At 36.9% G+C, this 15,154-nt stretch overlaps 3 protein-coding genes across 5 annotated transcripts; 1 reads left to right on the top strand and 2 right to left on the bottom strand.

Moving 5' to 3' along the window:
- Positions 1-368: 368 nt before the first annotated feature.
- LOC148082073 (phosphatidylcholine:ceramide cholinephosphotransferase 2-like) lies at positions 369-7,450 on the bottom strand. The gene is made up of 7 exons (XM_087789181.1): positions 7,357-7,450; positions 3,557-4,322; positions 2,888-3,005; positions 2,750-2,807; positions 2,589-2,684; positions 2,350-2,516; positions 369-1,888 (listed from the first exon to the last, which is right to left on the bottom strand). The coding sequence occupies exons 2-7, from the start codon at positions 4,087-4,089 to the stop codon at positions 1,715-1,717; spliced, it is 1,146 nt and encodes a 381-aa protein (XP_087645307.1). The 5' UTR covers positions 4,090-4,322; positions 7,357-7,450; the 3' UTR covers positions 369-1,714.
- Positions 7,451-7,862: 412 nt separating this feature from the next.
- aimp1b (aminoacyl tRNA synthetase complex interacting multifunctional protein 1b) lies at positions 7,863-10,921 on the top strand. Its single transcript, XM_087789172.1, has 7 exons — positions 7,863-7,974; positions 8,655-8,749; positions 9,220-9,333; positions 9,400-9,537; positions 9,605-9,813; positions 10,487-10,658; positions 10,754-10,921. Exons 1-7 carry the CDS (start codon positions 7,946-7,948, stop codon positions 10,918-10,920), a joined length of 924 nt encoding a protein of 307 aa, XP_087645298.1. The 5' UTR covers positions 7,863-7,945; the 3' UTR covers position 10,921.
- A 382-nt stretch (positions 10,922-11,303) lies between these two features.
- LOC148082071 (uncharacterized) lies at positions 11,304-13,065 on the bottom strand. Of its 3 annotated transcripts, none has more exons than XM_087789176.1 (5): positions 12,987-13,065; positions 12,725-12,771; positions 12,469-12,619; positions 11,865-12,082; positions 11,304-11,612 (listed from the first exon to the last, which is right to left on the bottom strand). In XM_087789176.1, the coding sequence occupies exons 3-5, from the start codon at positions 12,617-12,619 to the stop codon at positions 11,310-11,312; spliced, it is 672 nt and encodes a 223-aa protein (XP_087645302.1). In that variant the 5' UTR covers positions 12,725-12,771; positions 12,987-13,065; the 3' UTR covers positions 11,304-11,309. The 3 variants fall into 3 exon arrangements, with proteins under 3 accessions (XP_087645302.1, XP_087645300.1, XP_087645301.1); XM_087789174.1 differs by having other exon boundaries at positions 12,915-13,060; XM_087789175.1 differs by lacking the exon at positions 12,987-13,065 and adding an exon at positions 12,872-12,894.
- Positions 13,066-15,154: the final 2,089 nt, after the last annotated feature.

Below are 15,154 nucleotides of genomic sequence, written 5' to 3'. Positions count from 1 at the left end.
TCACTAAAGGATTTACCAATTGTTTGACATTCTGTGACACGGCTTTTTACTGCCGTTTTGTTCTGAACCAGGTTTACATATAAATAGGGAAAATATTAGCCAAGATTTAAAATTATAAAGTCACTGTCAAACTCTCTTTCTCACTTCAAATAAGACAGCGCTGCATTTAACATGTTGGACTATGTTTATAACTTTATGTTTACGTTTTTTTTTTAAGTTTTAAAGTCCCTGGATGTTAAGTATTTGTTGTTGTAAAGGGTCTCACAATAAATCTACATCGCTCCAATCAAGTTGGTTTAAAGCTTTTGTGTCCACAGAGGGATTTGGCAAGAAATCCCAGGGTTGAGTGACGTGAATGATCAGTGGTCTGAACTTATAAAAACATCTTTTAATAGCATGAGAAACATTAGATGTGGACACCATAGGAACACTTAACAAAGTGACATCTTGAGGAGGATCTTCATTCATTCAACTTTTAGCAGCAAACCTCAACACAAAAATACAGAAGTTTGTAATTAAATAAGGGAAGTTAGAGAGAAAATAGGGAACATTTCATCCCCTAATTCAGAAATATATTAGCTGCTTTTAACTTCTTTAACTAACCAGTCGACGACCATAGAGGTAAAAATTTAAACAAGGCTCAAGTGTGTTTAAAAAACACATTAGGCACATAAATAACAAAATCTATTTACAGATGTTCAAACAAATGCCCTCGATGCAGTACTGATGTATTGTGGGAAAATTCTGTTGTGGTAGTTTCTTAGTAGTACTAGTGAACCATTCTGCCTCCAGTCCTCGTCGTTGAGCTCGATTATAACTCAAATAAATCATTTCAGCTCAAGTCAATTCTTAAATCTTGAAATTGTTTAAAAAAAATTACAAAGGTTGACTTTTTCTTAGCTTTTTCATTATTTTTAAATCATTTTAACAGTTAAAGAAAATTATCAGTTCCATTAGCTCTATTTTAGCTTAGCATCTTGCTAACCTGCCAAAAATGTTTAAATTAGTTTTAGTTTATTTTGTAGATGACAACGTTGCGACAAAGACAGCAGATATTTACACTCATAATCTAATTTAGCAAACAAAGATCAATCTCTACATCTTTATCATTTGAATTAGCATCTTTGCGTTTTGGACTTTTTCTAAATAATGAGCATCTCACTGATAGCGTTGCATTTCTGAATATTTTGCTTTGATTATTTTAATAAAATGTCAATATTTCCACTAATTCTAAATGTATTCACATTGTTCTTCAAATGGTTATTATTTGGGGGCATCTTCTCAAAGGTACTAATTTAGAACAATGAAATCTAGACGTACAATTTTAGATTCCAAGGTACAATTAGCAGGAAACGTTTAAAAATGTGTTTTTCTTTTAAATATGCAGTTTAGGAGTAGAGTATAACGTAACATCACAATAGTGATACCAAGTCATAAAACTGACACGGTTGGTCAAACGTTTGTTGGAAGGGAGATGTTGACAAAACTAAATCTTTAGAATCCAGTACACACAGTTTAAAACTTCAATTTAAGCACAACCACGAGTTGTCTTCTTTCACTACACGTTAAAATGAGACAAATCCTGAGACAGAATTCAGCAAAAGGCAAAGAAAAGTAAACTAGTAAACTATTCTAGTCTTCATTTGTCTTTGGCATCAAACCAGTGAGTTTAACGTTCAGCTTCCTACGTTAAACCTGACGATGGCGCGTCATGTCACTCGTCACGTCCTCCCTCGACAATCCTGTATCTCTGCCTGCAGAAGGCGGGGAAGGGCAGAGGGAATGAGAACTCGATGGGGACTGTAGTCTGGACGTTTCTCTCCAAGAACTTGAACACAGGGTTCCACCAGGTCCTCGATAAATAGTTGTTTGGTGCTTGACGCAGAGCCTGAGGGACAAGAAACAATTCTATCAGAAGTTCAAATATAAATCCAAACGCGGGTCTAGATTCCTTATTGTATTCTTTACGGCAAATTGTTTGTATTCAATAAAAAAAATGTAAATAAAATGGAATATTAATTCCTACTGTTAATCTATAACTTATGTGCTATTTTGAACAATAGGTAAATGGAAGTATATTAGTACTGATGTATTTGAATAAATTAATTCAATAATATTTTGAAAGCGCTGATTTTTTTAATGATTGAATAAAAGAAACATTATAATTAAAGAATTACAATTTTTTTAACTCAATTATTCCCCAAAAAATATATATATATATATAAAAATAAATCATACCATTCAATAACCTGATATTATGCATTATGTATTATGCTCTCATGTAGTTATCACCAGTTATACTAAAAAGTGTTTGAGCATCAACAAATGTGTGTCTGTGTATGTTCTCACATGTGTATTGGCCATGGTGTGGTACCACCAGAACGTCCTCGTAGTGGCGATGTATCCGATGACGACATCAATACTGTAGTGGTCGTGGGCGACCAGGATACAGATGACCCCCGAGGCGCTCAGGAACCAGCAGAACCATTGATACAACCACAATCGTGGCGAAGAGTCTATAGAAAAATAATTCTATTCACTATCTAACATCCAAAGAGTTCATTCTCCTGATAAAAGTTCCGACTCACACTCTTTGATGAAGAGGTAGGACAGTGTCAGCATGACCGTGTGACCGCTGTACAGGAAGTCGCCGCACATCAGGTGGGAGCCGGTGAGGGACAAACCTGCCGTTGAATCAGAACCAAATCGTTAAGATTCGACATCAGTGGCGAGTGATTTATTCATTCACCTCCTCCTGAGATCAGCCTCAGAATCCTCCAGATCTTCCCGGTCGAGTCACTGTACAGCTGTGACCAACAGAACAGACAGAGTTAAAGCTAAATTCACTTGCAGACTGACGTGCGAGCGAAGAGTGAGCGTCTGTAACCTTGGGTGCGCAGACCATGTGTTTCCCCGGCACCGGCAGAGTGGTGATGTACATGGTCACGCAGCGGTAGAAGTAGAGCGTGCCGATGAGGAAGAAGCAGCGACGACCGATGATCGCCCTGAAAGCAAAAAACAAAAACATTTAAAGCTATTTTAGAAGAAGCAAAGATTAGCGGTTCCAAATTGCTATGCTTAAATGAAATGATCATCTGTTGAGTTGACAAATATCAGTCTTTCTCTCGGAAGGAACACTTGAACACTCACACAAACTGAGCAGCCAGCAGAGTCAGAGTGACTCACAATCATCGACACATTCACACATGACAATCATCAGGAAATAAACAAGACGGCCAGTGAACAATTTGTGATAAAAAAAAGGAGGTTTTGGTCAGAAAAAACAGAAGTGATGTTTACTGAACATTTAATAATGGTCTTTCTTTTAGCAAGTCATATTATTCTCAAGTCAAGGATTTGTATTAATTATTGAGAATTAAATCCAGCCTAATATCTATGTTTGGTTTGTCAGCAAACATGTCGTCTCATATAAAAAAAACTAAACTAACTGAAGTACAAACATCAATTTATTACATTACTTTTTCCTCATATAAAGTTTTAGTTTTTGGTGAGTGCAGAAAAAATGGGTTTTCTTTAAAACACCAGTCTTTCATACCGGTGTTTGAGAAAGATCCACTGTATGAGCCACAGTCCCACCAGAATCAGTCCGTTGACTTCAGTGACGGTGAAAGCCCAAGGGACTCTGTCCACGTAGTCGAAAAATTTGTCCGGCAACGGTGGGCTGACCGACTTGTCCGGCACCCTCTCGTGGACAATAGTGATGACGACGGTGGTGAACACCAGGTTGAAGATGGCGTACAGAAAGGCCACGCCCGTCTTCCACCACTCTTTGGGCAGACGGTTGGCACGTTCCTCGGGCACCGTGATCTTCACATAGTCACAGTGTCGCCTCAGTCCGTTACTCAGAGACTGGACCAGCTGGTTCTGTTGGAGAAGAGTGCTCAGTTTATTGCACTTGTTTTTTCCACCAGGGTCGTCTGAGGGAGGCGATGGTGTGGAGTGAAGTCGAGGTAGGCTACCATTGGCGACCCTTGGAGTAGGAGACGTGGGACAGTTTGATGTAGTAACCACAGCTTCCACATGGGGGTGTAAATGCTCGCTCTCCTGAATCAACTCTGACGCTGCCATCTAAAGGTGATTTTAACTGAAAAATAATACTTTTATTTAAAAAATTAAAAAAGAAAAAATCAAAGCAGCTCAACTGGATCCGTCACTGCTTGAAGTTCAGTGTCCCAGTGGAGTCATCTGGTCTGGACCATTGATTATGAAATCTCCAACGATAAAGTGATCAATATTCCAATCGAATCAGAGATAACGGTCGCAGACAGATCAATCGATTGGTTGAATGACTCATCACGAACCTGAGAAGAAAAACAAAAGACGTCATGTTCCACCGTCACGGCAGTTCTTGATTGCAAACAGTAGTGGAGATAAGACTCACTTTCACAGGAGAGAAATAAAAATGTTATTTGTTTTATACTCTCAATTGGACTTTTTCTTTCTTGGCACTGAATTTGATTATTTAATGCTAGGAAATGTCATTATCTCGGATGAATCACGTTATATCTGAGACTGTGTGACATTGTAATAACTGTGAAATCCTGAACAGCACACTTGTGACTCACTTTAAAGGGCCCGCAGGAGGTAGAATTTTTTTTTTTTTTTTTTTTTAATCGATTTAGACTAGTTCTTCCATTGAATGAGCCACAATAACAAGGTTTTGCCCTGTGATAAGCCTAGCAGAGATTTTAAATGTCATGAAACCAAAACTAACATATCACATCAGACAATTAAGGATGGAAAAATGGTTGAATTTTTGCTGTGTTACTTGTGACTAATAACACATGTGACAAAAAACAAAACAAAAACACGCACAATATCCTCTTATAGACTCTTTTAAAACTATTTTTAAATAGCGCATGACTTCCGTGGACTGGTCGTCACATTTTTTATATGTCATTAAACAGTCATGTTGTGAAAAGGTTGTGAAATGGAGTAACAGAGAATAAGTGTGTAGTTCTGGCAGGAATGTGTCCTTGTTTGCCAATAATCAAGTTCAGACTGGAAGATTTGTGGCTGTTCTAGCTGCACTCGGCATGACATCATACAATTTTACTTATAGTAACCCGGAAAATAAGTTCCTTAGAACCAATAATAATAAATAAGAACCAACTTGTCGGACGAAATACCTGCTGCAGCTGAGAAGAGGAAATAACAAATTCACGAGCCATAAAAAAAAGGGTGTATTTTCAAAAGGATAGTATGCAAATGTGGTGGTACTGATGGAGCAGGTCGGAATAGAGATGTAAATGTGAAAATATATTTTCATTTTCTTCCTCTTAATTCACACTGTAGTAAATTAGTTTTACTTATGTAAAATTGTATTCCATATGCTTGGTACTTTTTTAATCCATTTTATTTTCACACAAATTGTGTTAAGATTTGTAAAATAACTTGTTTACTACATCTTCTTGTTGATTTTAATGTCTGGTACAAACAAATATTTGGACAGCTATAATAATAATAATAATAAAGATAGTTTATCATGTTATATCTACACATTTTCCTTGATAATTGTCACTTAATTTCTTACATCAATAGCTACGACATAAACAGTACTTTTACTTATTCCATGTTTTTTTTTCAGAGTGTAAGTACTCATTATTATGATATTTTATTTACTCATACGACTTTCTTTAAATATCATGTTGTGAATACGTTTGAGAGAAATATAGGCACAGTTGAAAAAAAAAAAAGGTAAATAGCTGAACATTTAATCAGTTGATCAGGTTGATAACATAAACTGGATTACAAGATTACAAAACTTGTTTAATGTGACATAAGTGATCAAGTGGCAGTCCCTAAACTTTCTACACTACCATCTCTTAAGTGTTTCTAGTGGCCAATTTAAAACATGAAAAAAAAAATCGAAACAAAGGTATAACTTGAACATGAAGTTCACACAATCAACTTTTACCTCAATTTAGATATCAGTCTAATAAACCATTGATACATGATCAGAATCGCACGATTGTGTAATCGAGGTGCAGCCAACAAACGTGAAGGAAGTACGTTCGCAACTAATGAAGCAGATGTTTAAGGTCTGATCCATATTCTCAAAAGTCATCCATGTAAACTGTGAATGGTTTCTTTCTACTGTCAAATGTCTCAGCTCAACGCAGTCATTACTTCACAAGTAGGTGCACGTGTGTCCTGGTACAAACATTCAATCTACTGTTGAATATCCACAAATTTAATTTTTCTACTCTTCACAAAACTAGCTATAGGGAAGTATAAACTGATAAATAATCATCTTTGCTTTTCATTTGTAATTGGATTTGTCTTTCAAATACAGACAAATTAATGGAAAACATTTGGGAGAGTCTCCTCAAGTACCGTGTCACATCCTGTTGACAAGCTCTCAGGCTGACTGTAATTGACTTAATGAAGTTAAAACCACAAGATCCCAATTTCCCTAGTTAAACAACAGAGATGGAGAAAAACGACAGACGGGAAATATTCAACAAATGACATGGTTTGAGGCTGGTTTAGTGAACAAAACACGTTCTGTGACTTTTTTTGGAATTCATCTCTTTAGTTGTATTTTTATTTCTTAATAAGATAAGGTAAGGTTAGGTAAGGTAAAACTTTATTATTAATTAACTAAATTGTTTTTTTTCCAATAGCCACAGGAAATACAGCAATTTTTCATAAAAATTAAATCGAAATAAAATAAGAACAAGAATATAAAGAGAAAGAACAAGATGACACAATCTAAGTCTAAAGATAAATATAAAGAACATAGATCAAAGAAAAACAACAAAGACAAAGGATACAAAGACTAACATAGAACAGAACATCATGATACTTTCACTCCACTCCTGCCCCTGAACTCACAATTGTACAATTTAATTAATTAATTTAATTTGTCTTGCACCTGGGTAGGAGCATTCATGCACTCATTCTGCTTCACTGCTCACTGATGCCAGTGTTGAGAGGATGACTGTCATCATCCATGATGGACAGTAGTTTGTTCAATGATCTCCTCTCAGCCCACTAATAATAAATAAATATAATATAATATATATATATATATATATATATAATATAAATAAAATAAATATAAATAATAAAGCTCACTCGGTAAAATAAGTGAGTTGAAGAGAAAGGTTACAAACAGTAACAAACTTTTCTTTCTTCATAGAGGGGGTTGATACAACGTAACAGGTCAACGTCCTTCCTTTAAATCCACAAAAGTAGCTAAACCGGAACTCGAAACTCACCTGAGGGGTTCAAGTCAAACACACCTGGCGAAGTGTTTTGAGCTTTAAATGTTACAAACATACAACAACTGTCGGTGTCGTGAGTGAAATGAAAAGTACGAATCAAACTTACGAGTGAATCCAGATTAAACTTCCTTTTTGCGTCTTCTTCTTCTTCGCCACCTCTGTGAGTACACAGTGCACGAGCTCTCGTAGGCCACGCCCACCGTCCCGAGTCCCACCAATGACGAGCTATGTCAGCTTCCGGTGACGTCAGCTTGTCGACTCCGCCCGAGTGACTCAACCGAAAGTACCCGAGGCGTGAATCACCTGTGCTCGGTAACGACGTCAACAATAACGATGAACAATGACGAATAGTTTACGTCTCAAAAAAATAGAATTAAACTCATAACAACTTACCACTTGCTTTTTTGATGTTATTAACATTGTTTTTTATACAAACAAGATAAACACTCTTGGTGTAATACGTTTAATAATATTTATTTAACGCAAACAATACTTAATAAGAAAAAATATTGTCTATTTAAAGTATTACAGCGTCTTATTCAAAACCTTAAAAGCCCAAATGTGTATTTTAAAGAGGGAGGTTCTTCAACTTTGACCTGTTAAAGATGGAATCAGACAGCTGACAGTTAGACTCTGAGCCGAAGAGTTTCTTCTCTTGGATTTGAGCGACCAGAGGAGACCCAGCGACGTGCAACATGGACCCTGATGATTTGTTTAACCCCAGGTATATCTCAGAGTCGCTGTTGGTGATTGTTGACCAAATAACCTGCATGTTTTATTCTATACTTTGATTTGAACTTTGACTTTAATATACAGCAAAACCTCCGTCTTGATGGAAAGGCTCTTTTTATTTACTAAAATCTTAAATCTTAAATATTTCCTGTTATAACAGATGTCTTTGTGATCACCAACATTTTTAAACACACAAGATTATTGTATTGTTTGGTAAATTACTTAAATGAATTGATTTGATCAATCTATTAACTGAAAACACAAATGTATTTTTGTTTTTTTAAACTTTGTCTAAAGTTCTCTTGAGAAGAATGTCGAAAATCAGTGTTGATATATTGTCAGCTCTACGTTCCTGTTATTTATAGCATCAGTTTTGAAGCAGCTGTCGCAACGCTGTTCCAGCACTTTGGCAGCTGCTACTCAAGACTGTTTACGTCGCACAGTTGGACATTTGTTGGGCTTTGTATTTGGATTGAGCACACTTTGTATTAAGTCAATGAGTCTCTGCTCAAAGGTATGGTAACAGTAAAAAAAAAAAAAATCTTCTGCAAAAAGGCTGAACTAGTTAAACTACCTCCTCTTATTTCTTACTAACATGATGCAAAAGTCACACTTGCATTTCTCATGTGTTCTATGAACTGAGAGGTTTGTTGACGTTTCTCTGTGTTTCAGTATGACAGCAGCTATGAAGAAGCTGGATCCAGAAGATGGAGAGAAGGTCATGGAGTATTTAAAAACCCACCTCCTCCTGACCAGAGAGAAAGCTCGTAAGATTTCCTAAATTGCTTATTGAAATTATTTGCCCGGGAACTTAAACAGAATCTTCTGCAATGAGAGGGACATATAGAAAATATAGAAACCTTAGGGGGAAAAAATATACTGGCAACATTTAGACTCACACAACTTATATATATTGATCATTCAACACTCAACAACAACATTCAAGTAATATCTAAGAGCTTTATACGTGTACTGAATTAGCGTTGAAACATTTTAGGGAGTTAATTCAAGGCATCATCATGCGCAGGAGAAGAAAACTAAACTAAATTTGATCGAAATGTTATTATGTAAACAGAATAAATATTTACATGTTACTCGTCTGCAAACATCTGATGTATGTCAGATGTTATACCAGGTATAAGTTGTATTTTAACTCTCGTCTCTAAATTTTTTGTCCTCTTTTAGTCATTCGTAACATATTCAACTTGTGGATCAGTTAAAACTGTGTGTGCTTCAGTCTTGCAGACATCAGTCAGAGAGCAGAAGAAGCTGCTGGTGGAAAACGCCAAACTGAAGAAAGACATTGAGGATCTGAGACATCAGCTGCACGACAAACAGAGACGACGCAGCAGTAAATAATCATCATTTTGTTCATGATTTCAACCCAAAACTCACCTGTTTCTATTCCCTTGTTCAGCAAAGGCACAGCAGGCCACGGCCTCGTCTCCTTCCACCGCCAGCACACCAGCCAAGGTGACGTCTTCCCCTGCTGAGATAACACCAGCATCGTCCAAATATGACAGACAGAGTCGACGGAAGAAAGGAGAACGAAGAGGTGAGAGGAGTATAAAAAATATTGTGTTGACCTTAAAATGTTGAGTCTTGTGTTCTTGCTCCCCCAGCTCGTCCTGCCTCCGTCTCTCTGGAGGGCGACCTACCAGTCAACGTGTCACGTTTGGACCTCAGAGTCGGGCGGATATTGAGTGTTCGCAGACATCCGCTACAAGAGACTTTGTTGGTCCAGGAGGTGGATGTTGGTGAGAACACGCCGCGGACAGTCGTCAGCAAGCTAGGTGTGAAAACAGAACTGGAAGAGACGACACTGGAGGAGGTAACTTTGCTTTTATATTTATGAAAAGAAGCCCAAGGTGAGGGTCTTGTACACGAGTGAAGGGACACAAGTGTAGAATGATAATTGATTCATTTATTGACATGTCTTAACCACTGTAATAACAACACAACCTGTAATAACTAGAGGCAATTACAGTATAACAACACAATTATTACACAATGCTATTATTATACCAATTTATTGTTCTGATTTATTTATATTATAAATATGACACTCATTCGAACTTTTGACAAACATTGATTCAGACTGGCCTCTCGTCCGAAGAAACTGGGATAGGCTCCAGCCCCCCCACCCCTATAAGGGACATTACCTCAATCTTAAAATTATGTTCTTGATAGGATTGTATGTTTATCAATGTATTTGATTCAAATTAATGGAACTGAAATTATCCGTCTTTTACAAAGATACTGTTTCTTTCGGTGACATCACAGAAAGCATGGGATGTTATTAAAACCTGTGCAGGTGTCCCAAAAAGTAAAGTTCCCACTCAATTTTGTAGTTAGATATAATCTGATGATCCTAACTTTAACACCCAAAAACTGAGAAGAGAAAACTGTTGTGTTTAAGAAACAGAACATTTAGTAATTGACTGAGAGTGCTAGCCAAGGTCATTATTTGTTAATAGTTACTGTAGCCGATGTTCTCTTCACAGCTCCAAGGTTCTCTGGCTGTGTTGCTGTGCAACGTCAAGGCCTGTAAACTGAAGGGCGTGCTCTCTCAGGCCCGCCTTCTCTACTGCTGTGATTCCGAGGACGCCATCGAGCTGCTGACTCCGCCCACAGGCTCCTGTCCCGGAGACAGAGTCACCTGCCTGGACTATCCTGGTAACCATCATCAAAATAAGACAACAGCGTCTTGAAAATTAACATGCTACATATAATGTAATGTTAATAAACTGAACCCCAAATATCGTCTGCAGGAGAGCCGGACAAAGAACTTCAGACCAAGGAAAGACTTTGGGACCTCCTTCAGCCGGACCTGAAGGTAGATGGCAAGGGAGTAGCCACCTTTAAGGGCTGTGGGCTCCAGGTTAAGGGAAAGGGTCTTTGCCGCGCTCCCTGTCTCAACAACTGCCCGATAAGATGAAGATCTTCATACAACGAAGAAACAACGATGTGGATACAGACACAACATTTATGGAATTGAGCTTATTAAAATATTTATCCAACAATCCATTTTCAGTTAATGAGAACAGCAACGCACAGCACACTGGACTTTTGAAATACAACTAATGTTGACTGTAGCTCCTGATCAAGACCTGACCAGCAACTAAAATAACCAAAGATTCACCAAATCAACATCAACACTTTCATCTTTCACTTATCCATCAATCTATCTACCTATTAATTTATCCATCAATTCTTCTATCATCCGTCCATCCATACGTCTGTTCACCCATATATCCATCTATCCATTTATCAATCAGTCCGTACTTCTGTCACGACAGTCATAGATAATGTGTAATGTAAAATTTTTTACTGGTCTTCGTGATGAGTGTGTGTCGGCTCATTTGGGCATTTAACCGTCAGAGTTTTGTGGTGATTCTGAGCCGACAGGCGTAGCAGTTGCTGTCTTAGCATTTTTCCCATCTTGTAAGACTCTTTGCGACGGCCGTCAAAAAAAAGGTAACCGCCACCGACCTGGTGTGCCAGGGCGGTAAATGATTCCGGATAGTTGGACAAGGACTCAGATGGACGAAACCCAGACATCTTCAGCTTGTCTGTCTGTGTGATGAAGACAACTAAGGTGTGATGAGGCCACTCTGAACCAAACATTCTCTGTCAATCAAATAGAAGAATGAATTAACTTCCTGTATTTATCATTTGAGACTAGTGATGGGTTGACGATGAGTAGTTTCATGATACAGTTTCCTTGTTTTTAAGGGAACTAGATGGCACTGTTGGCTTCGAACCAATAACACAATGAAGCCTCACATAACTTTGAAAATTAGAGCACCTCCTAGTGAGCTATTACAGCTATGACACTGTATCATGATACCTCACCAGCCCCTAAACCATTTTTCTGTTTACCTCAGCCTTCTGCACCAGGTGAGAAGTGTCAGGTCGTTCGGTTCTCACGACCAGCACGATCACATGGATTTCCTCCATATTGTAGTTGCGGAGGATTTCTGGGTTTGGCGATGGAGGGAGGATGTCAATCATGGCCAGCTGGAAGCTCTTGTCTTTTTCTTTCCTCCGTAAAAAGATTTGTTCAAACAGGTGTAGACAGTTTGTTGTCTGGGAAACACCTGAAATATGTTTTCCTGTCAGTAAGAAAATGCACTGCAATATATTGAAATTATAAACATAGTATTATCAAATGAGGTGTAAGAAATTAATGTGAAAATGAATACTTAAAACATAAATAACTATATATTTTCAAGTGTCACATCTTAATCTTTCAATCAACAATATAATGTTTATTTCACAATGTCCATTGTTACCTTAAGTTGTAAAAAAAAAAACTGTTCTGATCTGATATCATTTAAAAAAAAATATATATATATATATATATATATATATATATATAGTATGTATATACCCGCTTATAGACTCCATTTCAACATTATTGATAATACGTAATATTGCATTTGTTTAGAAAACAATGACTTAAACAAACAAGTCCATATCTTACTCTTAAGTGCGTCAAAAACACCTCCTCTGCTACCTAGCAGCATCACTTTCACCACCAGCCACTGACCACTGCCGCGGCCATGTGGCTTCTCTTTGTACATGCGATAATAACTGTTTCCACAGAAAACACAATCATCCTCGTCCCAGTCCATCTGTGGATACAGAGATCAACAAGCGTGTGTCAGTCTCATCGCTAATATTAAGTAAGTAAAGGTTATGGGCATTAATGTGTACAAATGAATAAATAAATAAGTTACGTTTATTTGTAAAGCAGCAGGATCCTCAGGTGGGAGTTGTTACAAATCTGAAAAAGATATGTAGGTTTGTGTCAGGAAAGCTCAACTTTAAAACACCTCTGTTACTGAAATTCAATTTAAAAAAAAACAACTTATATTAAAATATACTTTTTCTATGTAGTTTTGATCTTGTGGTTGATTCTACGTTTACCTATATTGTCGTCTCGACATTGAAACGCGGAAATATAATCTACGTCCAGATGGATATTTTCCAACAACGTACCGCGCCCTCCCCAGTATTGTTGTCGGCTTCAGGGCGAGTTGTTGGCGGCGCAGGGAACCGAGCAGAGGACGAGGAACCAGGAAGTGCTGCCTGACAGTCGCTAAGCTAACCAGCAAACGCCGGTGCGCGCGCACAACACCTGATATAAATTGACCCTTTTTTTAAATAAATTTTATAAATGCTTTTAATAAAAAGAGAAGTATGTGGATGACTTGGCAAAACAAAATCCAACATTAAATAGCGAAACTTAAAATAAAAATGAATACTTGGCCAATACAACTCTAACCGATTGTGTTGCTTTCACAGCGTTAGCAATTGGTTCGTGCACGCGTTTGAAACATTTGTTTTTAGATTTGGGGAATTTGGTTTTAAGCTATTGAGGGTTTTGAATTAGTCATTATTAAGGTGGATTTCCTTTTTTATTATTATCAATAAAATAAAGTTATTTGAATAAAAATAAATTACAGGCATACGAATGAAAAGAGTTATTGTAAAAAAAAAATTAAATAAAAAGCAACTTTGACCTTAATTAAAACTTCACTTCAATAAAAAAAAAATTGATAAGGAAAAAAAGACTTCAAGTGACTAAAGCAGCTTTTAGGGATTTAATTATTAAGACACAAATGTCCTATCGATATGGTCTTGACACAAAAGAAAGATTACTTAAAAGAAAGCAGTTTTAAGAAAATAAATCTTAAATTAAACAACTCTTTTCTTTAATTCAAATGTTTATTTTTCAATATTTTATTGAATAATAGACAAACAAATCTCCACACATCAGAGCAGCAATAGAAAATGATCTGATGACAGAAGAGTATTGTTGTCATTGGTCTCTCATTTTTGGAGCAAGAGCCTTAAATATTGGTCACTCTTCCTTATCTCGCCCATGTATCTCCACTCTCTGCAGTTGAACTGAAGCTAAAGAGCATTAAAAAAGAGCATATTTTCTGAAAGAAACTCAAACCTTACCTGTGAACGGATGAATCCCTTCTGTACAAGGGGGCAAATATATGTCTCCTCTCTGGTCTGTGTTCAGAGCCCCTTCTTGTAATCCTCGCACACAACCGACTGTGTCCCTCTGGCACCAAACGTCATAATCAAGTTTGTCGATAAGACAGCGGTAATGGGTAATAGCACTCGGCAACACATGTCCAGTGAGGAAAGGCGGATATTGTGTGGTGCGTGACTAACATTTCCCAATGAGGTAATGTCCGGAGGGAGAGCTTTTATGGCGTTTGCACATCAGTATCTTATCTAAACAAAACAAACAGAGACCAGTTATAAACACGAAATGATACTTCACTTTCTTATTAAAGTATAACAGGAATAAACGCAATAAAAGGGGGAAAAAACCCACTTTCATCATGGCTCTTACTCTGTGTGGTGCACACAAATTCTGAAAAACTATAACCCTATTAATGATATTTGAAATGCTTATAAATGGATTAATCAAAGAGATCAAATAAAAGTAGGCCAATCAATTTTGGGGAAGATCTTTGCTCTCCGAGTGCCCTTTTTAGTAGTTATTAAGATTATCATCTTGTAAATAAATGAACATTATCCATTTAAAAGAATATTGTTTCTGACTAAATATGATCATGTTATAGTGTTTTCAGTGATTAAATGGTCACTAGTTTGTCTGTGAAAGGAAATTGTTAATATATTTTATTTACTGCCCTGTTTTTTTTATTAATTAAGCAGTTCAATCTGGCTGCTGTTCTGTTTTTCTGTTTCCCGGAACAGCTTATTCAAAACGAAAATGTTTAAAAATAGGATCATAAAAGCGCTGTTGAGGATCACCAAGCCCAGGGTTGTTTTTTTATGTTTTGTCTTTTCTGTCTGTAAATATTTTGTCCTTATATAGTTGTGCATCTATAAATCTCGTTTATTTTATCCAACTTATAATATGTGCGAGAGATTTTTCGAAAATGAGTTGCTACTGTCCAAAGATGACAATTATAGGTGCTGAAAAATACATTTTTTAATGACAAAACGCACAGATTGACAGAAAACTTCATCTCAAGGCCAAGATCACACATGAAAATCTCTCAAATCCCTCCCTGTGAGATGCTGGAATCTCTAGAAACACTTAAAAAAAAACAGCAATGAAGCATGAAACCTCATTCAAACAGTACTCGATTGAAAATCTGATTTTTAGTCGATGAACA

This window comes from Callionymus lyra, chromosome 4 (genome assembly GCF_982586985.1).
Source record: "Callionymus lyra chromosome 4, fCalLyr1.hap1.1, whole genome shotgun sequence".
Classification (NCBI taxonomy): domain Eukaryota; kingdom Metazoa; phylum Chordata; class Actinopteri; order Syngnathiformes; family Callionymidae; genus Callionymus; species Callionymus lyra.
Note: the sequence above shows the minus strand (reverse complement) of the source record. Positions and strands in the feature narration are given on the sequence as shown.

Excerpts from the sequence above, each read along its gene's own strand:
- LOC148082073 (XM_087789181.1), bottom strand. The coding sequence starts at position 4,089 with ATGGCAGCGTCAGAGTTGATTCAGGAGAGCGAGCATTTACACCCCCAT. Across the intron at positions 2,808-2,887 it reads ACATGGTCTGCGCACCCAAG|CTGTACAGTGACTCGACCGG; the intron begins GTTACAGACGCT and ends TGTTGGTCACAG. Across the intron at positions 2,517-2,588 it reads CTACCTCTTCATCAAAGAGT|ACTCTTCGCCACGATTGTGG; the intron begins GTGAGTCGGAAC and ends ATTTTTCTATAG.
- aimp1b (XM_087789172.1), top strand. The coding sequence starts at position 7,946 with ATGGACCCTGATGATTTGTTTAACCCCAG. Across the intron at positions 7,975-8,654 it reads GATGATTTGTTTAACCCCAG|TATGACAGCAGCTATGAAGA; the intron begins GTATATCTCAGA and ends TCTGTGTTTCAG. Across the intron at positions 10,659-10,753 it reads CACCTGCCTGGACTATCCTG|GAGAGCCGGACAAAGAACTT; the intron begins GTAACCATCATC and ends TATCGTCTGCAG.
- LOC148082071 (XM_087789176.1), bottom strand. The coding sequence starts at position 12,619 with ATGGACTGGGACGAGGATGATTGTGTTTTCTGTGGAAACAGTTATTAT. Across the intron at positions 12,083-12,468 it reads TGTTTTTGACGCACTTAAGA|GTGTTTCCCAGACAACAAAC; the intron begins GTAAGATATGGA and ends AACATATTTCAG. Across the intron at positions 11,613-11,864 it reads ACCTGGTGCAGAAGGCTGAG|AGAATGTTTGGTTCAGAGTG; the intron begins GTAAACAGAAAA and ends TTTGATTGACAG.